The 21507-nt window shown below is 34.9% G+C and overlaps 1 protein-coding gene across 3 annotated transcripts; it reads right to left on the bottom strand.

Moving 5' to 3' along the window:
* Positions 1-1341: 1341 nt before the first annotated feature.
* On the bottom strand, positions 1342-21211 carry LOC123899897. Of its 3 annotated transcripts, none has more exons than XM_045951159.1 (22): positions 20867-21211; positions 20035-20419; positions 19431-19547; positions 19263-19342; positions 18732-18878; positions 18484-18632; positions 18247-18377; positions 18001-18123; positions 17821-17894; positions 15654-16256; positions 15423-15534; positions 15149-15286; positions 12570-12899; positions 11856-12129; positions 10470-11761; positions 9245-9647; positions 8248-9149; positions 8095-8160; positions 7893-8018; positions 5057-5301; positions 3806-4947; positions 1342-1678 (listed from the first exon to the last, which is right to left on the bottom strand). In XM_045951159.1, exons 1-22 carry the CDS (start codon positions 21013-21015, stop codon positions 1662-1664), a joined length of 7005 nt encoding a protein of 2334 aa, XP_045807115.1. In that variant the 5' UTR covers positions 21016-21211; the 3' UTR covers positions 1342-1661. The 3 variants fall into 3 exon arrangements, with proteins under 3 accessions (XP_045807115.1, XP_045807116.1, XP_045807117.1); XM_045951160.1 differs by having other exon boundaries at positions 20035-20411; positions 20867-21164; XM_045951161.1 differs by lacking the exons at positions 1342-1678; positions 3806-4947 and having other exon boundaries at positions 5112-5296; positions 20867-21155.
* Between the last annotated feature and the right edge of the window lie 296 nt (positions 21212-21507).

Below are 21507 nucleotides of genomic sequence, written 5' to 3'. Positions count from 1 at the left end.
CAATCAGATTTTAGAAAATTATTGTTGCTGCTTTATTTGAAAAGTCAATCTACATATTGAATCAAAAAATTGAAATGGGGAAAAATTAAAATATATGAAATAATGATGTCAGATCTAGGTTTTTAGATCTTCAATTTTAAACAGAAAAAATGAGTAAAATGGTGGTGGTGATGATGGATTTAAAGAGGGGGGTGTTGTTAGAAGAAGAAAGGGAAAGAAGAGGCCTTGTAATTGCCGGATCTTGTGTTGCAATTGCAAGAAGATAGAAGAAGATGAAACAAAGGAATAAAAAATGAGAAAGGGAAAAATATGAGATATTGAAAGAAACACTGATTTCATGATATATATATATATATATATATATATATATATATATATATATATATATATGTGTGTGTGTGTGTGTTGCGTAAAAAAAATGATATATACATGTGATTATGTGAAGACCCTTCATTAAAAAATTAAGGTTTAGTTTGAACAGAAGAAAAGAATGAAAGGTCTTGTGTGCTGCAATCAGATCGCTGCGGCGGCTAAACAAAGAAATGAACAATATCAAATTTTAATAAAAGTTAAAAGGCTTTTGCATGGGCTTAAGCCCTCATCATTATAAAAAAATAAATAAAAGGCTTTTGCAATTTTGTAATTTATTTATTTTTGGGTTTGTTTTGAAATTTTGAGTTTGAATGATGAAGCTATGAAAAAATGATGAAGGAATTGAGAAAGAAAATGAAGAAATGATGAAGGAATGGAGGAAGAAGATGAAGAAATTGAAACAAAAATTTGTTGGTGATGGTGCACTCTTAGATCTTGTTAAGATTAAAAATCCAATGGTTCTTTTTCTTTCAAAAAATCCAATGGTTAAGATTAAAAAATATATTGTGGCATATGGTGGATCACCTTCAATGTTGGTTCACCTAATACATTTGTGGTTGATAAATTAACGGAAGGGACCAATGTGACTAACGAAGATGTCTTTAAGGAACTAATCCGAACATTTTTTTCTTTAAGGGACCATTGTAAAACTTAAAATATTTTAAGGGACCATTTAACTAATTAAGACTAAACTAAACTATAAAAATAATAAAGCCACATGGCTAAATGTGGTTCAAGTAAGGGCAAAAATGGACCTTTCCAAAAAATTGACAAAGAGGAAATCATAAATGTTGTGAGAAATAGTAGGGGAATTGAATGACAATTAACTTTAGTCCATTAGATTTAAACAAAATGCGGAGTAAAGAATTACTCTTGGAGTCAATATATTCATCCTTTTATATATATATATATATATATATGGTAAAGGAAGAGTTGTCAGATGCAGTCATTTATTCCATTTTACCATTATGAAGAAAAGGATATAGTTACTCCACTACGAACAAAATTTCTTATATTTACACCAATCTGCCACCATATATACAAATAGCTTTTGTTCCTCGGTTTAGCCAACAACCAGCAGAATAAATTAAATCGCTTTTAAGTTTCCAGTGATTTCATGTTACAGTAATAAAAATCCACTTACCTATTAGAAGCAAAAAAGGAAAAAGCTTCAGCATAAATCCTCAGAGAAAAGTTGATGCCAAGTCAAAAAGGTGATCACAACAGAATCAGGAAAAAGCTTCAGCATAAATCCTCAGAGAAAAGTTTATTCTTCCATAATCTCGTGCTCACTCATCAGGTTTCACTGAAAAAAGTCTCAAATTTAGGGGGATGTGCAAACAAAACACACATAACCATCTTTTATTTGCAATCTAACACACATAAATTATTTTTTTATACATATAAACCAATTTATAAGTATATTTGTTTTATGAACTTCATAGAATCTTACAATTCCTGTTAGGATTGCATAATTTACAGTTTTATTTTCCCTTCTTGATTTTGAATATATTCTCCCTTCCCTAACCACAACATTTAAAAACAAAGATTTTGAAGAAAAAAAGTAATTACAGGACACCAAGAGGTGGAAAGTCTTCTGTTCATTTATAGCATTTTTGGAGTGACATGATCTATGTTGAGATATTGATATTTATTATAATATGATATGATTTGTTAGTATCCTTTGAGATTATAATAGGATTGCATTCCTATTTAGATTATATCTCTAATGTATATAAATAGTTGTTCAAACCTTTTCATTGATAATGAGAAATATTCCTATTCAAGATGGTATGTAGAGCAAGGTTATCTTTGGGTTTAACCACTGTCAAGGCTAACCCTAGTCTTGAATAGTTTGGTTTCCGTCGGGTCTCAACGGTTGTCAGAGCCACTGCCACCGGCACTGGAATCAAAGGGCACCTATCCGTCAATCGCTGAAGCACTGCCAACATAAGTCAATCCACGCACCGCCACAAAGTTATGCACACTCCTGCGCATGAGCCACACGTGTCGTCTTCCCACTGCTGTTTTTGCACGACATCACTTATTTAAATCGCCTTGCCATTCTGGTTCGTTTGGGACGACCACCAGCATGGAGGTCTCAGTAGAAAAGTCACCTGGGTTTTTCTTTGTCGTGGTTGGTTTTTCCAGTAAATTTTATCGCGTTTCAAGCTTCATGGGTCAGTCCCTGGTCATCTGGCTTACCATTTCTAATGTGTTTATCTTGGTTGCTGTAAATTTGTCTTCTAATGTCATTCAAAGTTATTTTTGGTTAGTAACTTGATGGCTGTTCAACAGGGATATGTGAATTACTATGGCTGAAAAACATCTTGGAAGACTTGAGGATAAAGAGTGATGAACCAATGAAACTCTATTGTGATAATAAATCTGCTATTAGCATAGCCCATAATCCAGTGCAACATGATTGGACCAAACATATTGAAGTTGACAGACACTTCATCAAAGAAAAATTGGAGAGTGGTCTAATTTACACTCCATATGTCTCTTCCCAAGGCAACCTTGCAGATCTTCTAACTAAGGGGCTGACCAACAATAACTTTGAAAGAATTGTTTCCAAGTTGGGAATGATAAATATTCATTCACCAGCTTGAGGGGGGGTGTTGTAAATAAATAGTAAATATTTTAATATTAGAAGCAATCCTTTATTATTAGGAGCAATATTTTATTTTTATTAGTAATATGTATTCGGCACATGAGCCCGTTAGGTGAGAAAAACTTATATAGGCACAAACACAAATAAATTGTTGTTAGGCACACTCATAAGCAAAAAAAAATAAAAAATTAAAGAACAAATGATTAAAGTTATATTAATTGATGTGACTATTTTATTTTTCTTTTAATTTTTTTAAATGATGTGTGCGTGCCTAAATCTTGTGTCTATATTTTTGTGCCTATGTAAGAATGTCTCCCGTTAGGTTAGAATAGCCTATATAAACACATTAGTGATTGTACATTATTCATAACTTGAAATAAAATAATGTAGTATATTTTTGTGTCTATATTTTTGTGCCTATGTAAGAATGTCTCCCGTTAGGTTAGAATAGTCTATATATACACATTAGTGATTGTACATTATTCATAACTTGAAATATAAGAATATTCAGTTTTCACAAATACAATGGAAGATGATGATGCAGAAGATGATAAAATCAAATTATTTTTCAATAGCAGTTTTAGGATGACAACTAATGATCATGTAATAATTAGATAAAGACAGAAACATAGGAACACGGAGAATAACTTATTTTATTTAGAGAAAATTGAGTAAAGATAAGTAAAGATCCATAAAAACTTAACGTATATTACCATGGCTCCAAAAATATTGTTTTCACAGCATCATCACATTTGCATCAACTAAAGGTAAACAACATCTACATCATCAAAATTAGTAAGCATAGATGAGGAAGTTTACCTCTTCTTTTCTTAGGTGGTTTCATACTACCGTTTGCAACAGATGAGGAAAAGGACCTCTTTGCAGAAACTTTTGTCGATCTCTCTTCCTTCTTCGTAGATATCAAACATGAGTTAAGAATAGCATCAACAGCTTCACGCTGCTGTTTCCTTTTTGAAATTTCAGCACCCATACTTTGATTAGAAGCTCTACCTTGATTATTTGCATCTCTATCTTTGTGACATTCTTTCATTGAGGAAGCAGAAACTTCTGCAGAACTGCTCATATCCCCTCTGGAATACATAGCCGGTTTTTCTGACTCTGAAGGTTTTGATGCTTTATGTCCACCACCTGTTTTTTTCACCGGATGGTCTAAACCGTTCCTTGAATTTTGAAATTTTGATTGCCCTTTACTTGGTGGTGTCTTTCCCAAGCTAATCTTCATTTTATATTTGCCTTCTCTTCCACCATCTACACATGGTGTATCCTTCTTTATGGAAATATGCTTATTCTTGGAATCTCTTTCCTTGGCCAGAGCAATTTTTTCCAAAACTGAAAAATTATTCTCATCACAACTACCCTTATTCCGGTCCTTGACTTCAGAAACACATTTATTTTTCCCCACCTGGGTATCATTGTCATTAACCAATTTTTTTGGTACTTTGTGGCCACTATCATCAACCTTCTTCTCATGCTTCAATGGTCTTGCATGATTATCAGAAATTTCAAAAACACACTTACTTTTAGCTGTTTTGAACATTGAATGATATGGCATCTTAGCCGTCATGATCAAGTTTCTTTCTTTAGCATCTTTAACAAGAGCTGCCCAGTTATGGTTTGTCTGTAAAGTTCTTGCATTACCCAAAATCCAAAGTGATAACTTGGCCCTTGTCAAGGCAACATTCATCCGTCTTATATCAGCAACAAATCCAATAGAGCTTGAGTTTATTTCAGATGCAGCACTGCTTGAATGAGCTGCTCTTACAGTAGAAAGCAACAATATATCCACCTCTCTACCTTGGAAACCATCCACGGTGTTAAATTCCATGTCGGCTATGGTTGAAGAACCAAATGCATTAAGAAAACGAGACCGCAGAAGAGAAAGTTGACACTTGTATGGAGTAATAATGCCAATTCTTCCACCAATAAATTCAGCTGGGTACCTAAGGAGGCATACAAATTTTGTAAGCAGTCATCATAACCATAATAAACATAAAGGGGGGAGAGAGAGAGAGAGAGAGAGAGAGAGAGAGAGAGAGAGAAAATTGGAACCTTTTCTTGAAAAATCTTAGTATTTCAACTGCAGCATCAGCTTCATGTTCATTACAAAGTGACATTGCACCAGAGTTTTTCCCATGAGCCTCCCGACCATCAATAATATCATAGAATGCATAAGGTCCAAGACCCTCGGTCTGATGAAATGGTGCTGATTTGCTATACATTTGGCTACCATTTAGTAATTTGTTGTCATAGAAATGCAACGAAGGAAACATGCATATCTCTGGATGCATTCTATACTGCCATTGTGAGAAAAACCAAAGGGAAGGGATTTAGCTCTTATACATAAAACAGGATAACAAATATATAACCCTCTGTGCACCAAAATGATGAAAGAATATATAATAATAACAAGACTATGTGGTCAAAGGTGGATAGTGGAGTGTAGCGGCTGGTCTCAAAGCACTATAGCGGTATGGCTGCAAATTTCAACGTTGCAGGCTGCAACGTTGAAATTTCGGGAATGTACAATACAACAAATTTATACCATAGTACCATACAAAAATAAAAGCTCAAAAATAGAAGAATAGACAAAATTTACACATTCATAAGTAAAATTAAAAGTTCATTGCTACCAATATTCAAACCTAATATAAAGCAAACATGTTTTAGTATGAAATGACCATAAAATGTTTTAAAAAAAATACAAAATAGGGAACGTTTATAAGTTGAGGGCACTATTGAGATATGCACTGATTTGAGTCTTTGCTTTTAAGATATTCCTTGTATATAATTCTGTTTTTACTAGGATTGGTTTAGTCCAGAATTATTCCCTTAATTAAGGAATTCTCTTTGTACAGCTTCCATTATCACAATATCAAGTTGCTGGCTAATCTCTCAAGCCATTCAGTACCAAAACCCTATTCTCAGTTGGTACTAGAGCTTACAATCAGTGGGCCTGTCAAGAGTGTACGAGGCTAAGGAAGAGCTTCTTGCGGAGATTTAGGAATAGTGACATGACAGCAAACCAAATTGACACTCCTATGAATCCAAATGTCAAACACCTATCGGATCAGGGAGAGTCCTTTCTAGATCCAGGAAGGTGTTGGAGAATCTAGGTGATTCTTCCCTTTTTATTATCGTGTTATGATTTTGTTTCCTAAAATCTCTCCTTGATTCAAGGAAGAGAATTGATTGTAATCCCTCTATATAAACAGCCTTTGATTGATGAATAAAGCATAACAGCATTTGCCTCACTATTTTCCACATGGTATCAACAGCTCTAGGTTCTCTAATCTAGGGTTTTCTTTTTTCTCTTGTTTCCTTTTCTCCTTCCTTAATAGAATTATCATTCTCTGAGGGAGGCTGTTGATTTCCAACAACAATTCCTTGATCTGCATCATGTCTAGCAAACCTACCTTGATGTAATCTATTTCCGTCTTCATTTCTGTCATCAACTTTTCTTGTTCATCGGCCCATTATGATTCGGCAGGTCGGACCAATTGTTAGAGTTCTGTGAAAGAACAATAAGGGAAAGGGAGTTTATTCGTCCCTGGTAGCTTATTGATTGAAAAGATAAAAGGTACACAAGATAGAATGCTCTCAAAGATCCCTCCTAAGGGTCTGTTTGGTTGGGGGTTTTTGGAGGGGAGGGGAGGTGAGGGAATATATTTAGTTAAATGTGTTTGGTTCAAATTTTAGGAGGGGAGAGGAGGGGAGGGGAGCAAAATCCCTCCAAAACCCAATTTTTGATTCCCCCCAAATTGGGGGGATTTGGAGGGGAGGCAAGGAGAAGTGTGTTATTATAATTTTAATTATATTGACATAATTGTCCTTATAATTATTTTAAAATACCAAAATTATCCTTTTTTTTATATTTGCAAGTTTCTAATTTTTTTTTTCAAATCATTTTGTTACATATATACTTTTAATATCCAATGCAAACTTCTTTGTTCTAATTCTTGATATCCATTCCATAAAAAAATAAAATTCTTGATATCCATTTTATTTTTCACATAATTTTTTTTTTTGACAGGACACATAATTTTTTTTTATATATGTATAAGCACGTAATATTTTTTATACCTTACGAATACATTTTTTCTTATGTTTTCAATTTTTTTTTGTTACATATACTTTTTTTAAGCATTGTTACATATAATTATTCATTTCCAACATTGGTAACAAACATGTTTTTTATTATTTTGTACAGTAATTTTTTAACCATTTTGTTTTTTATTTTTAATATACTGTTTTATAATTTTTTTTATTGTAATGTATTAGAAGTGCTTTAATATTTTTTAACAATGAATTTTTTGTTAAAATTTTTGTGTTTTATTATTTATGGAGTTTTTGGTTATTGAGTTTTCACGGTTTTTTTTTTTTTTTGTCAATTGAGTTTTCATGTTCTGCTCAATTGTTCATGAAACTGTGTTAAGACTATATGGATAAAAAAGTAAATTAATTTTAGAATCCCTCCCCTCCCCTCTGAACCAAACATATTTGTAGTCAAAATCCCTTCCCTCTCCTCCCCTCCTCTATTTTGAACCAAACACATAAATAATTAAAATCCCTCCCTTCCTCTTCCCTCCCCTTCCCTCCCCTCAATTAAAATCCCTCCTCTCCCCTCCCTTCTATTGAACCAAACAGACCCTAAAGGAAATGAACCCTTATTTATAGGCTTCCTGAACAACGATTGCTAAAGGGACCGCAACCACCCTAATTAACTAACAAAACAGCCAAAACAAACGAACACAAACTAACTTAAATACAAAAAATATTAATTCCTATTCCTTCAGTGATAAACTTGAAGAGGCTTAGTATTAGGCTCCTTATTAACTTCCCTTACAAAAGCACACTTTTGGATCATATCCAGAAGAAAACAAAGTACCTGCTCAGTAAGCATAATAACAGGATGCCCAGCCCTTTGTAAACGTTCAAACATGCTGCACTCAAAACGAAATTTACTTGCAACAGTTGATAGGACAGTTGCAGGAAGTTGCTTTGGGTCACCAACCTTGAATAAATAATAAAGATATGTCAAACTACTTACCTATATCAGAACCTCAAAAGCCTGAGCGGGAAACTCTTACCATAATGCATTGGGTTCCACTTGATTTTAAAAGCTGAAGAGGAATTAGAGTAGCTGGCTCAAGAGCCTGTAACAACAGAAATAGGTCATAAGGCAAAATGGAAATTAGAAGATTACAGACAAATTACTTATAGCAGAGAAGAGATATATATACTTGGGCAGCTTCATCAATTACAACAGCATCAAAGAGGGTATGTTCAGAAGGACCCCGAAACTTGGAGCATAACATTCTCTCAGAGCAAACTCCATAAAGATCCCCACCGCATCCACTCAATGTAGTTACCACTATTTGAGCTTCCATTAATATAGACTTCCGCAGCTTATTCCTAAGAGTCTTGGTTTCTTCATTGGCTTTCTTTTCCTGAGCTTGAACATTACGAAGATCTTTATATATTTGCCTTTTTTGTTCATACAGTTTGCCCAACTTCATTTCAATTTCAGCATCAGACATTTCTGTCTTATCCCCCATACCACTTTTAACATCAGAATCCCCATCCCTTAAGTTAGCACGCTTGGTTTCATAGAACCTGATAGAATCAACCAGTTTCTCCAAATTAGACCGCAACATTGCTGATGAATCTACCCTCAAATCATTCTTCCCATCTTTTGAATGCATCTCTTCTGCTACACGTTGATCAACAATTGTATCAATAAAGAATGGCAGTGAATTTGGATGGACTGTTTTAACATTTCCAACCCTCACAAGATAAGGCTTGTACATTTTCCCGTTACTTCCATAAAGACCGTGGCAAGAAATTCTTGATACCAATTCATCTACTGCAGCATTAGATTGAGCACAGATAAGAATCCTTTGTCTCGCACAGTTTTCGGAAAATTTTGAAGAACTCTGGACATCATCATTTAATTGTCTAGCCATGGCTGCATCCTGCCATGCCCTCGCAATGGCAGCACTCTGGTTAATCTTCGGTCTTGAATATGTAGAAAAAGAATTTTGGGTCATGGTTTCATTTAAAGGATTTTTTAAACCATTCGTCTTATGTGGAGAAGCAAGAAGGGCACTGACAATTGCAACAATAGTACGCGTCTTCCCGGTTCCTACATATATATAACAGCAAACTTCTGAGTAAAAAAACTAGTAAAAATTTATAGGATCTGCAAAGTCAACAGATAGCTCAGGGTAGATCGCATACCTGGAGGACCCTGAATAAGAGATAATTCAACAGTTTTCTTTGGCTTAACCCTTCCAATAGCAACACTTATTGCTTGGAGCTGAGTGACATTAAATGATGACCTCAAAGTTTGCTGCAATGACTGGCACAGCTTGCTGAGATCTGCTTCTTTACATTCATCATGACAAAAGGAATCCTTGACGGGATTTAAAATGAGCGGAAGTAAGGGAATGTGTTTAACAGATGACAAAGCATGAAATTCTCGAATTTGTGGGGTAATGCTCATTATTCGGCATCCATGCCATTTACTTCGTTCAGTGAGATTTCTTCTAGCTTGATTTAAACGTGAAGAACCATTTTGAAAGTAGAACCGGATGAAAACGATACTAATACTTCTTTTATAGTCTTTCTCACGCCTTTCAACCTGCAAACACATATTGACTGATTTAGCATGACAGAGATTTGTTCGGTTCCCTTATTCAAGTAGCATTGAGGAGGAGGGGAAAAAAAAAACAAATTGGCTTGAGGGTAGTGTCTGCCACATTGGGGAGCCAGCTAATTTTAGTTCATAAAAAAGGCAATAAATGCACATCACTTTGAAGAGTCTTACCAGTATGTAACTGATCTAATGATCTTTCCTATAGCTCACTCATCTATAAATATGAGGAGACATTTATGTCAAATGAGAAATAACAATTTATATTAAGATTTCTTCATGAAGTTAACTTGTACATCTTCTCTCAATTCTTCTTTAACCTTTAATCTCAATAATTAGTAACTAGAATTTAAAGTGAAAAACAACTCAAGGTGTGTTGGATTAGCAATCATATATCAGAAAAATGGACATGGCTTACTGCATAGGATTAAACAATTCCTCATACAAATTAAAGCTCTCAACAAAACATGATAATGCCAATAAAGTGGATCCATATGCCAAATTGCCAAAAAAAAATATCATTATTTGTAAGAAACGCTGGGGCATGTGGAATGGGATAAAAAGGTTTTAACTTTTAACTGCCATCTCTTACTGGATTGGCCAGCATATGTGAGGTGGACTGCAAAACAATTGCAAACTTTCCGCGTTTTGGTTGTACATTGCAAATATCGAGATATTTCCCTTCATTTTCAACATTCACTTTTTACACCTACCTATCATGCATAGCCCAAAACAATCAACTGCAAGACTTCATATTCATAGACTAGAGAGAAAACTCCCTAGATAAATCATACCTAGAGAACAGTATACCTTTCCAACCATATGAACATCGTGATTAGATTTTTGGGGAGGATCTTTCGTTAGCAAAACAATGTCATTTTCTGAAAAGCTCCTACATGTTGAAGTATCACCATCGTCATGGACAAAACGAACAATATGAAAATCGTCAATTCTCTCAACTGACATCACAGAAAGGCTTCCATAAAACATCTCTTCCCACGAAGACATTTCATGAAAAGAATTTTGAAGTTGTGCTTTAAACTCCTCCAGAACTAATGGCCGAAATATCTCGACATACTGTTCAGCTGATTGAAAACATACCGGAACTTCCTTTAATTTGTTAACAGCTCGGCTTTCATCTTTTCTTGCAGATGCCAAACCAACTATTGCAAAATAATCTATTTCAAGTATAGGTTTATACCAATCATCCAAACTTGGTGGCTTGAATCTTCTCGTTGGGTCCTCTACCTTATGAAGACAAGCGGATCTGCTTTCAAGAGTATTTTTTAGTTGAATAACTTGTCTTTTCAAAATTGAAGTAGGCTTCGGTACATACAACTGTGTACGTCCCACAGATTTCAATGCAGTCTCTAGCGGATCATCTTCAGAATCCCGAAAATCACTTGAAATTTTGTTACCAGTACTTGACACAGTTTCGCTAATTTTGGAAGCTATATTACTGCAAGTTTTATTCAAATTTTTAGTACCGACAGCTTCAACAGAAGATTTTATCAAATTGACCCTGTCCTTGGTTTTTGAGGTTACTTCCCTCTTACAACTCTCTGGGCCCTTTGAATCAATATATGGAGTAACTGCAAGCTTATTCTGTAAATTACCAGAGACTCGCTTCTGAGAAGAAAGACTGAAAACATCAGTAGTATCTTTTTTCTGGAAGGTCTCTTCTGTTTCCTTAGAAGTTTTCATGTACGAAACATTCTGGATTGCACGGTCAGAAGCTGGTAAACTATTACCAGCAGTATGAGGCATTAGGTTTCCATCAGATATGTTCTGACCTGTCTCGCTAACTGATAGAATGGAATTGGAAAACACTTTTGGTTCAACTTCATCATCTGAAAGAATAACTATAGTTTCAGTATCATTTTTGCCAGTCATCACTTCAGAGTCCAAAATTTGAAAACCTTTATCCTCCATGGATGAAGAATGAATATCAGAACTTAAAAAGTTCTTTTCAAAAGGCAAACTTTTAGATACTAAAGATTTGAGCTTCACATTTCCCTCCTGAAAATCATGAGAGTCTTCGCTAGATAGAGACATGGACAAGCGAGAGACCTGTTCTGTCAATTCTTCCGAGGCATAACCATCTAAATTGATAATGCAAAACAAAAACAGAACATATTAACGGCATAAAACTCAATCATAGGAGAAAACAAGCACAGGAAAAAGAAGAAAACTCACTGCTCGTAATAAGATTTTCAATGGTCATGATTGTTGATGCTGAAGTTTTATCGCAAGAACCTTTGAACAGATTCAGTAAATAACTGAGTGCTCTCTTCCAATAAACAATTACAACTTTTAGTGACGACTTTCCCCATTCCATGAGATTGTGAAGCCATTTGAAACCCATTTTATTTTTTACCAGCATTGTGAAATTTCTATGCTCTTTTCCACCAAATAGGCAGAGTTTATCAACAAGAACAGGAAGAATCTCGAGTAACCGAACACAAGTCATCTGAAACAACAAGGAACTATAAAGGTGAAGAACTTCCTGCTTCTACAACCTATAGATGATGTGGAGCTGCAAAAGTAAATAAGCTAACTTTTCTTTTGTAAAACAACAAACTTATTTATATTAAGAGAAAAAATCAAAGAGTGAAGTGGGAAAAGCTAAAACCCTAATGGGATGAAATCTCGATTACTCATTTTAACCTGAACTCGGAAATTAGAAGTAAATATTGACGTATAAAATCATTTACAAAAATGTTCACTAATAACTTATGGACAGTAGCCAAGTTTCATATTTCCATTCCATCAAATGATGAAAGCATAATAAAAGAACCATGCTGAATGTTCTTTGGGTTTGGAATAACAAAGTATTTTAAAATGCCACTAAACATAAGCAGAAAAGGGGAAGAAAAAAAATTCACAAAGGATAAATAGACTACATAATACCTGGCAGAAATTATAATCAATAAATTCCTTGCCTTTTACCAGGCACCTACAGAAAACAGGCCATGCCATTTCAGATAGTAAGCAACTAAATTTTTCCTTTATTTGTAATTCAACGTTGATAACATGTTTATCAATATCCACAGGCAGAGAATCAAAAGCTGGCTGCTTCAAAAACCCGCCTTGTGAAGAAAACTTTGGCACCCTTGAGTCAATGTGTGTACTTCCGGGCAACTCTGGGCCAAGTACTCCCTCATCTTTGAGTAATTTGCATAAAAGAAACCAAAAATGATGTAAAGTATGAAACTTCAACAAAACAGAATCCAGTTGAACCTAGCATGGAAACACAATGCTATTAGTAAAATTGAAAAAAAAATAGAGGGCTGTCGGTCAAATGATCACTAGACCAAGATTGTCAAATTCTAGAATTTGCGCCAGGAATCTCTGCAGACTCGACTAACAAACTCGTAAGAGATTACTTAATACAAAAGTTATGTTTACCTAAGATGATTTGATACTATATGCATAGTAAATATTCAACAATCTAATAAAATTATCCAGTGACCAGATCAGATCAGACAGTTATAATTCAAAATTGATACACAAATCAAAAAATAGTTTCACGACTCAGCGCAAAAGAAAAAGAGCATAACAAGTTCAAAATCAAAGGACAAATTGACAAATCAACAAGTTCAAAATCACTACAGTGAGCAAGGGTAGGACTGGGTTTTGGTGGAGCTAAATTCAACGCAATAGAGCCCAGTGTTAAGCTCATTGAAGTTGAGTTCATTGAAAACTTGCATAGTTGAGCAAATAATAATCAGTTGTTGAGGTGCTAGCATAGTTGAGATGTCAGTTGTCATAAATAACAATGTGTTGGCATATCAATTTTGGATTAAAAGGAATATTTTGTCTGTTGGGATCTATGGGGTATGGACTCTACAACATTGTTCACCTCTTTTGCAGACGAGTTCGCATGGAGATGTTAGATGCATTTGAGCAATCAGTGCTGCAACTGTGAGGCTAGTGTTTTGTGCGTAAGAGAATGAGGCTAGATGAGTTCACCTCTTTTGTACAAGTGGGAGACATTTTGAGTATGCAAAGAGAATGAATGGTTGTTGAAATATTTAATTAATATTAGTCTCAATACTATTTGATTTTATGTTAATTGTGTTTTATGTTTATTACTTAAATCACTCCTTAATTTGTGGAGTGTCTGTATGTACTCTCTCCTATAATTATAAAAGGAGCACCTTCACATTGCAATAAACATACTCTGAAATAATAGAGTACTTTCAACAATAGTTTTGCTGCTTTTATGGCTATCTGGCTTCTGTTTCAAAGAATATGTATCCTTTCTAGAAGTTGTATTTTTGTTTTCTCTAATGAGCTGCCCTCTTTTACACACGCAAAGAAAGGATTAGATAGCAACCACATTGTTGGAAAATATTTAGTTTCCTAGTTTGTTATTTCTAGGAGATTCTAAGCTTATCTATTATTTTCTTTTATTTTTGTACTCTTCCTATTTAAATCAGCCTTGAGCTGAGGAATAACACATAACAGTATTCACTTATTATTTTCTATATGGTATCGAGAGCTCTTGATTTTGGGGGTCTCGCTTCCGCAAAACCCTAGCCGCCGTCGTGTTTACATTTTGATCACGACAACTGATTTTGTGTGTGGCACTGTTCATCCAGTGATACTGTTCATGTACTACTGTTCATTCGGTTGGGACATACTATTTTCCAATGTTGGAAATTACATGGTCTTTCGTGACCTTCAAATCAGAAGAACAAAGGTGGAAGTGAGGGTCGTACATTCCAAGCCAGTAATTCTGATCAAGAGCAATAGTCTTCTTCAATTCAGCTTTCATTCACGATGGAACAACAAGACAGACCGTACAAAATTCTTGAATCTAACACTCTTTCTGGCTCTTTTGGGCAGGTTCAGTCACTGACAGAAGATCAACCTCTGGATATTGTACATATGTTTGGGGTAATCTTGTGACATGGAGGAGCAAGAAACAAGTTGTAGCAAAAAGTAGTGCAGAAGCTGAGTTTAGAGCTATGGCTCAAGGTATTTGTGAAGGATTATGGATCCACAGAGTCCTAGAAGAGCTTAAGATTAAAATTGAGCTTCCATTGAAATTATACTCTGACAATAAAGCCGCTATTAGCAAATCTCATAACCCAGTTCAACATGACAGAACCAAGCACATTGAGATCGATCGACATTTCATAAAAGAGAAGTTAGATGCCGGAATCATATGTCTACCTTTTGTAACTTCGAGTCAGCAAACTGCGGATATCTTGACCAAAAGCTTAGCAAGACCCACCTTTGAGCATTTGATAGGCAAGTTGGGCATGATAGATATCTATGCACCAACTTGAGGGGGGGTGTTGGAAAATATTTAGTTTCCTAGTTTGTTGTTTCTAGGAGATTCTAAGCTTATCTATTATTTCCTTTTATTTTTGTACTCTTCCTATTTAAACCAGCCTTGAGTTGAGGAATAACACATAACAGTATTCACTTATTATTTTCTACACACATTATATTCCAGTAACATTTGCTGAAAATATTACCAGTTTCATAGCATGTTTAAGGCCCAAAATAGTTGCACACAATGAGGGTCTGTAAGAACAAAGAAACTTCAATCCACAAGAAAGACCACGAGTTTCAGAAACTTGCTCCAACATAGACTTTCCAAACTGTCTAATATCCTGCATGGAAAAAAACAATGTACATACCTTAGGATCTATTCCACAAATAAGAAAAAGAATAAGAACAAAATTCATCACATTTCAATGAGGGCAATAACATGGGATCTGTAAGTTCTATATAAATTGGGCATATTACATCATTTGGATCCAATAGCGAAAGGATCAAGCTTTGACTCATCACTGGTTCCCAAATCCATTGACTTCGAAGTTCTCCTTGTCTCATCTGAACTAGAAAATGTGTAGTGAACCTGAGGTGCAAATCCAAATTATTGAGTCAATATTAAAAACCTACTTCTAACTTAAAAGCACAAGGCCCTCGAACTTCAATATAGCATACAATCAATATGGAATCGAGCTGGTGTTCAACCTGTTAAATGTTCTTATTAAAGGAAAAGACATGGTCAACACTTCAACTGAGTTCTTTGATTTGTTTCCATCTCCACCATCATCAGATCCAGTTGGAACTTTCCACCCAAATGCAGATGATATTTCTGCAGCAAAAGATGAATGACAGGATCTGACTGGAAGCATCATTTCAGCACTGCTCTCAAGTTCTAACATCGGAAAACGGGATCGTGCCCAAAAAACGGCTTTGGAAAATGAAAGTGGAAGAATTGAGGGACTGGTATCAACTAAAACATCAACCCATAACATTGGAATGCACATCCACTCTCGGCACTCTTGAGAGGCTATTTCACTCTGCATAATGAATTCACTCCAAGAACTTCTACAATCCTGCTCATCACCATTTGGAATAGAAGGCAACCAAATATCATCATTTTCATCATCCAACTTAAGGATATCACATGACATGCTGCTATCAATGCTACTAGTTGTGCAGCAATTCAGTACTGAATATATTAAAGCAGTAGCATCTGATACTATGATTGTCTGTATAAGGTCAAAAGCAGGTTGCCTCAAAGAACTGTGAAGCGAGGAGTCTTTCAGAGATGAAACGAGTGAAGGTCCCCTGTCCAACATAAATGTTGAGAAATAATCAAGTAATGAACAGAAGAGTAATCCAAGAATATCATAAACATGTCACCATCCGATTAAGCTCATTCATATTATATATGAAGAAGCTGTTCTGTATAAGTTCTCAGACAGTTCGGTAGGTACACTAACATTATACAATTCACAATGAAGACAGTATCCTAGCTCATGCCTTCCTGCTGTGGAAATGGAAATGAAGCACCAAACAAGGCCTGTGCTTGTGCCTCAACTCATTAAAATTTAAAATCACTATTTGAGTTTTTCCTGACTTTTTGAGCAATAAGTAGAATGCAGTAACATGATTAGAGTGTACGACGTGTGTATCTCAGTCTCTGTTCTGTGAAGGTGTTTCTGCATGTGCAATAATTGTTACAGAGCTGATGCAGTCAGCTGTTAGAGTTATTTAGAGTCTGTTATAGAATGAGATGGTCGATTACAATTCTGTTAGATTAGATTAGAGCTAAGGTAACAGATATGATTACTCTGCTGATATTTTTTATCCATTTCCAAGTTTCGCTTAATTTTTCCCCATTTTCTCTGGAAAAGATTTCCTGCTATGGTATGGAGCTGTTTCTTGGGCCTGAACCATTGCTTTCTTTTTAGTATTTTTTTACCTTGCACAGGAAACAACTCTCTTGGTACCTATACTACATCAGCACCATTTACCTTCTCTCACTGTTTAGCTAAGATGAAAAAAATCCTTGTCTGGAAGCAACAGATTGAATCAGTAACTAAAGGATGCAAAGATTTGTTGTTAATCCAAAGTTTCCATTGTGCTTAGAATCAGAAGAAGATCGTGATTAGTGAACTAGACAGTTAGTGCAGAGTACCTTTGATGGGAAAAGCAGGATCAATAATGCTGGGAACTAGATTCAAAGGATAAGGCGGGCCTATAGGGATATTTACTATAGAGATTAAGAAACTCAAACAACTTTTTGCCTTCTCATTAAGTTTTAACGTACCTACAAAAGGATTATCTGTATATATGACAACTTACATTTTCAGTAACAAGTATCATTAAAAGGGTTGCATTGTGTCCTGGAAAATAGAATTTTCCTATCCAAAGCATGACTGCTTTCTAAGTTATTTGCCAGAACAATATGTAGCCACTATTTCTTATATTTGTCTTGCTTTCATACTTAGAAATGACAATGAGCAGGTGGGTAGCTCAACTGGTTTGAGCTAAGGGTGAAAGGAGTTAATGAGAAAAGGTCCAGGGTTCAACTCCTGTCGAAGGTGAAAAATACTGACACTAACAATTAATTATTAACTTTGGCCGTTTGAAACAAAAAGAGAGAGATGACAATGAGTAATAGATCCAACGGAAAATTGCAAAAGTTATCCACACAAACTCTATAGAGCCATTTACTTTCCTTTCCTCTAAAGTTCTATCCCTATAAAGTCAATTTCTTAGTCCCGAATTTCTATATTGTTAAACTGAAGATAGGTAAACTAACTTCTTTTTCAGTTAACAACAACTTCTTAGTTCCAGATTTTAAATTTAAACCCAGAGAGACAAGAGGGAGAATAGAACTACATACCACATATGTGCACACTCAAAAGGAGGGCACGGCGGGTTCATCTTGTAACCTCGGTGTACAATAAGAAGTGCTATCTGAAAATATAGCAACTAAGATAAGCCAAAACAACTTGCATTCATCAATCACTAAATCTACACAAGCTACGCAAAAGCCTCCACACAAAAATCTAAATGTAATAACCTGGCATGCCAATTTCCTTGTTAGAATGCTGAAGTTACTGCTCACTGGCACTTGATGGAGGAGAAAATAGAGAAAATGCCTACGTTGCTTTTCATGCTCCCCATCATGCAAAGCTTCAAGAGACTGGAACATTTGATCAGACATCCAAATAATGTCAACAACAGAACAAAAAAGGGTTGGAATAGAGAAGGGTTGGAATAGACCAGAGCAAGCAAACAAACAAACACCAGATCAATATGCACATGCCTGTAGAAAGGGTTGGAATAGACCAAAAATATCTTTGTGGATTTTCTCATTGCGAATATGGAAGCATTGACCAAGTAGAGTGTTGCGCATTACACTTGGAGACAGTGTAGAACTTAACCAAAGCTTACAGCCTTAAGCCAAGGCAAAAGAACAAAATAAAAAGTCAGCCAAACGAATGTATAATAAATTAAAGGGAAAAAAAACTAACTTTAGGAATTGGAAAAGGAAAATGTGTACCGAGCATTTCAAAAAGTATTCTCAAGCAAGTAACAGCATGTGAAAATTCAAGTGAATCGCCACTAATATGATTGAGTACAATATCAAGAAAAAAGGGATAATTTTCTAATATCCCTTCTTCAAAAGCTGGAGGATCCAAGAAGCCAAGTCTTCACAAAACATACGTCAGAATGTACCATATTAAATATTAGAAAAGAGGTGACTAGGCTGAATCTTGATACTATAAAAGAAAAAAACACACTTCTTACAGTGATTTGATACCAATCCATATGGACATGCGATCCAGTGGAGTTCTTGGTGCCGAAGTCTCCATAACCAATGGTAAAGCATCTGCCTCTAAACAGCCAATGAACTTCTTAAGCAGTGGTTGCAGAGGTTCCAAGTCTGCTGCTCTCCTAAGTGCGTGCACATACAATTATTAACAGTTACCAAAAAGATAGAAATGCTTAAAGTGTCTCGTAGGAGAAAAATATATCTGAATACAGTAACAAATAAAAGATAAGCAACAAGGTATATTTCCATGAATCTATCAATGGTAAATGGCAATAACGATATCCTAAGATGCATTGAAAAACTCTGGGTTAACCATTCACATCTTCGTAGCTATTTTGAGTCAAAAAACTTTGTTTTGAGATAAGATATTATTAAATACCTTTTATGGGATTTATACACAGAGAAAAAGCATTCATAAAACATAACTTCCACAGCGCATTATCAACTACTACATGAAATCGCAACTATTGTAGCTGAAGCTTTTACATGCAAAAAACAATGAGTACCTTACTCTTCCCATTGATCCTGCTAGACGGTATCCAACAGAACGAACGCTTCTCTTGCAAAAAAGTAATGCATACACTCCCTGGAAGAAAATAAGTTCAATGTGTAAAGAGAAATATAAAATAATGGATCTGCAGAAATACACAGCAAGGAAAAGAAACAAAAATTACCGGAAATTGTTGATGTCCAGACAAAGCCAGTTCGTGCTTATTATCAATAGCTTCAACAAACAACTCAAACTCAGTGAATAGAGGCTGATAATCTAAGAGAATTGGGAACATCAATACCTATTTCAAATTATGGAGGGAGAAAAATTAGTTTATAAACTCTGAACTTCAGATTAGAAAATTCATACACAAGAAAAATAAAATGAAATTAAGATATACATAAGAGCAGTTATTATAATAACATGAACAGAATAACTGTTTAACCACTGAATAAAAGCTTTAGATTCCTCACACAACCTTAGTGGCTTCATTCAATTTATAGTTCTCCTTGAACATCTCATTCCAGCCAGTTACAAAAACTTTAGTACAAAATAAGATTTGTAATAGTATATTAAGAAAAACAGAAAACGAATTTGGACGTATTAATAATAATAATAATAATAATAATAATACAATCAACATATTTCTAGTACTTATTCAGGAGCAACAAAAAAACTCTACTTATAAAGAGAAGCACTATCAGATTATGCAATTCCAATAATAAATAGATATAAATTAGTATATCAACAATACTAGTCTGACGGAAAGCATCAGAAAAACAACCTACCTCATACAAGACAATAACAACTTCGGCATTATCACGAGCAGAATCATATTTTTGCCCTGTTATTCTTGCATTGATATCACTCAGGTGTGATGTCACCCTCTCATGATCAAGCTTTTGCAAGATATCAAGAAGAGGACCGATAGAGCTAGACTCATACTCCGTATTATATGTGTCTTGGGCTTGATGATGCTGAGAAATGCACTGCAGGCAGTGCTTCATTTCATCAGAGATTCTCTTCCATAGCCGCCTAAGAGGTGAATCTTTGCGGTCGTCTTTGTAGTAATTGTAAAAAGTCTCTAAAAGAGGCCCCATTAATTCCCACATACCACACCAAATATGATTTTCACTAGGCAAGCAGATTAGAAAATTATATGCATCTGCAAACCTGACAATAATTAAAGGTGTTATGGAAACTGCCAAGGGTCAGGAGATACGAATCAGCAAGGAAACAACGTCAAGATAAAGACATAACTTGTTTATTTTTACAGAGAAGAAGAGAATAATACAATCCCAAGTCACAGCAATCACATATCCATGAAGCGTTACAATTCACATATTATTTGATTGATTGTTATTTAAATTCACCAGGTTTAATCTAGAGGGAGGGCCGATATGTATAGCTTAAGCTTAAACATGCTCACACTAAATTTATTTTTATTACAGCAACTAGACAAAAAATTACTACAATTCAAAAGAAATATATAATAATGTTGTAACATTGCAGCTCAATGATTATTATTAAAACAAATACTAGCGATTAGTTGGTTTTAAATTCGATTCGATTGTTCCCCGTGCTTATAAAAAGGATAAATAAATAAATAAATTAGATAACCATTGCTCTTTGTGGAGCTGGAGGCGACGGTGTATGGAGGGATCAACAACGTCATCATCGTCGGCGTTCCCTTCTTCTTCTTCTTCCTCGATGCCTCTCCAACGTTCCAGTAGTTCCCGTCTAGTAACAAGTTTGTTCGCCGTTGACATTGGTAGGGTTTTACACTTCAGATTATTATTATGAATGAATTGCTCCAATACTGTTGTGACTTTTGATTATTCACTCCAAGGCGAATGCGGAAATTAGGTTAGGCTTTTGATTATTCGCGCGCTTCATTTTTCCCTTTTCTTTGTTTGTCAAAAAAAAAAAAACTACTATTTTCTTTGTTTTTCTGAAAGGAAAATTACTACTATTTCGAGTCAAATAAATAAATAAATAAAAAATGGTGAGTTTATGTACCCAAAAAAATATAATAATAAATGGTGAATAAAAAATATCCAATAAAATTAGAACCGAAGAGTCTCAAACTCAGTTGGCAGATTTTATTTTATTTTGGCCAAGTTTTTTTTTTATAAGCAAAAATTGAATCATAAGGAGTATAAGGGGTACTCGACCCTTACAATTCTTATAGCGATTATTACATGCTAATAATGCATTTTAATGGATCCTTACACCAATCTGAAAAAACACAAGAAGACTTA

This window comes from Trifolium pratense, linkage group LG7 (assembly GCF_020283565.1).
Source record: "Trifolium pratense cultivar HEN17-A07 linkage group LG7, ARS_RC_1.1, whole genome shotgun sequence".
NCBI classification, from domain to species: Eukaryota; Viridiplantae; Streptophyta; class Magnoliopsida; order Fabales; family Fabaceae; genus Trifolium; species Trifolium pratense.
Note: the sequence above shows the minus strand (reverse complement) of the source record. Positions and strands in the feature narration are given on the sequence as shown.

Coding starts and splice junctions, on each gene's coding strand:
- LOC123899897 (XM_045951159.1), bottom strand. CDS start 21,015: ATGTCAACGGCGAACAAACTTGTTACTAGACGGGAACTACTGGAACGT. Junction 18,633..18,731: donor TGGATTGGTATCAAATCACT/GTAAGAAGTGTG, acceptor TGTTTTGTGAAG/ACTTGGCTTCTTGGATCCTC. Junction 17,895..18,000: donor CAAGGAAATTGGCATGCCAG/GTTATTACATTT, acceptor CTATATTTTCAG/ATAGCACTTCTTATTGTACA.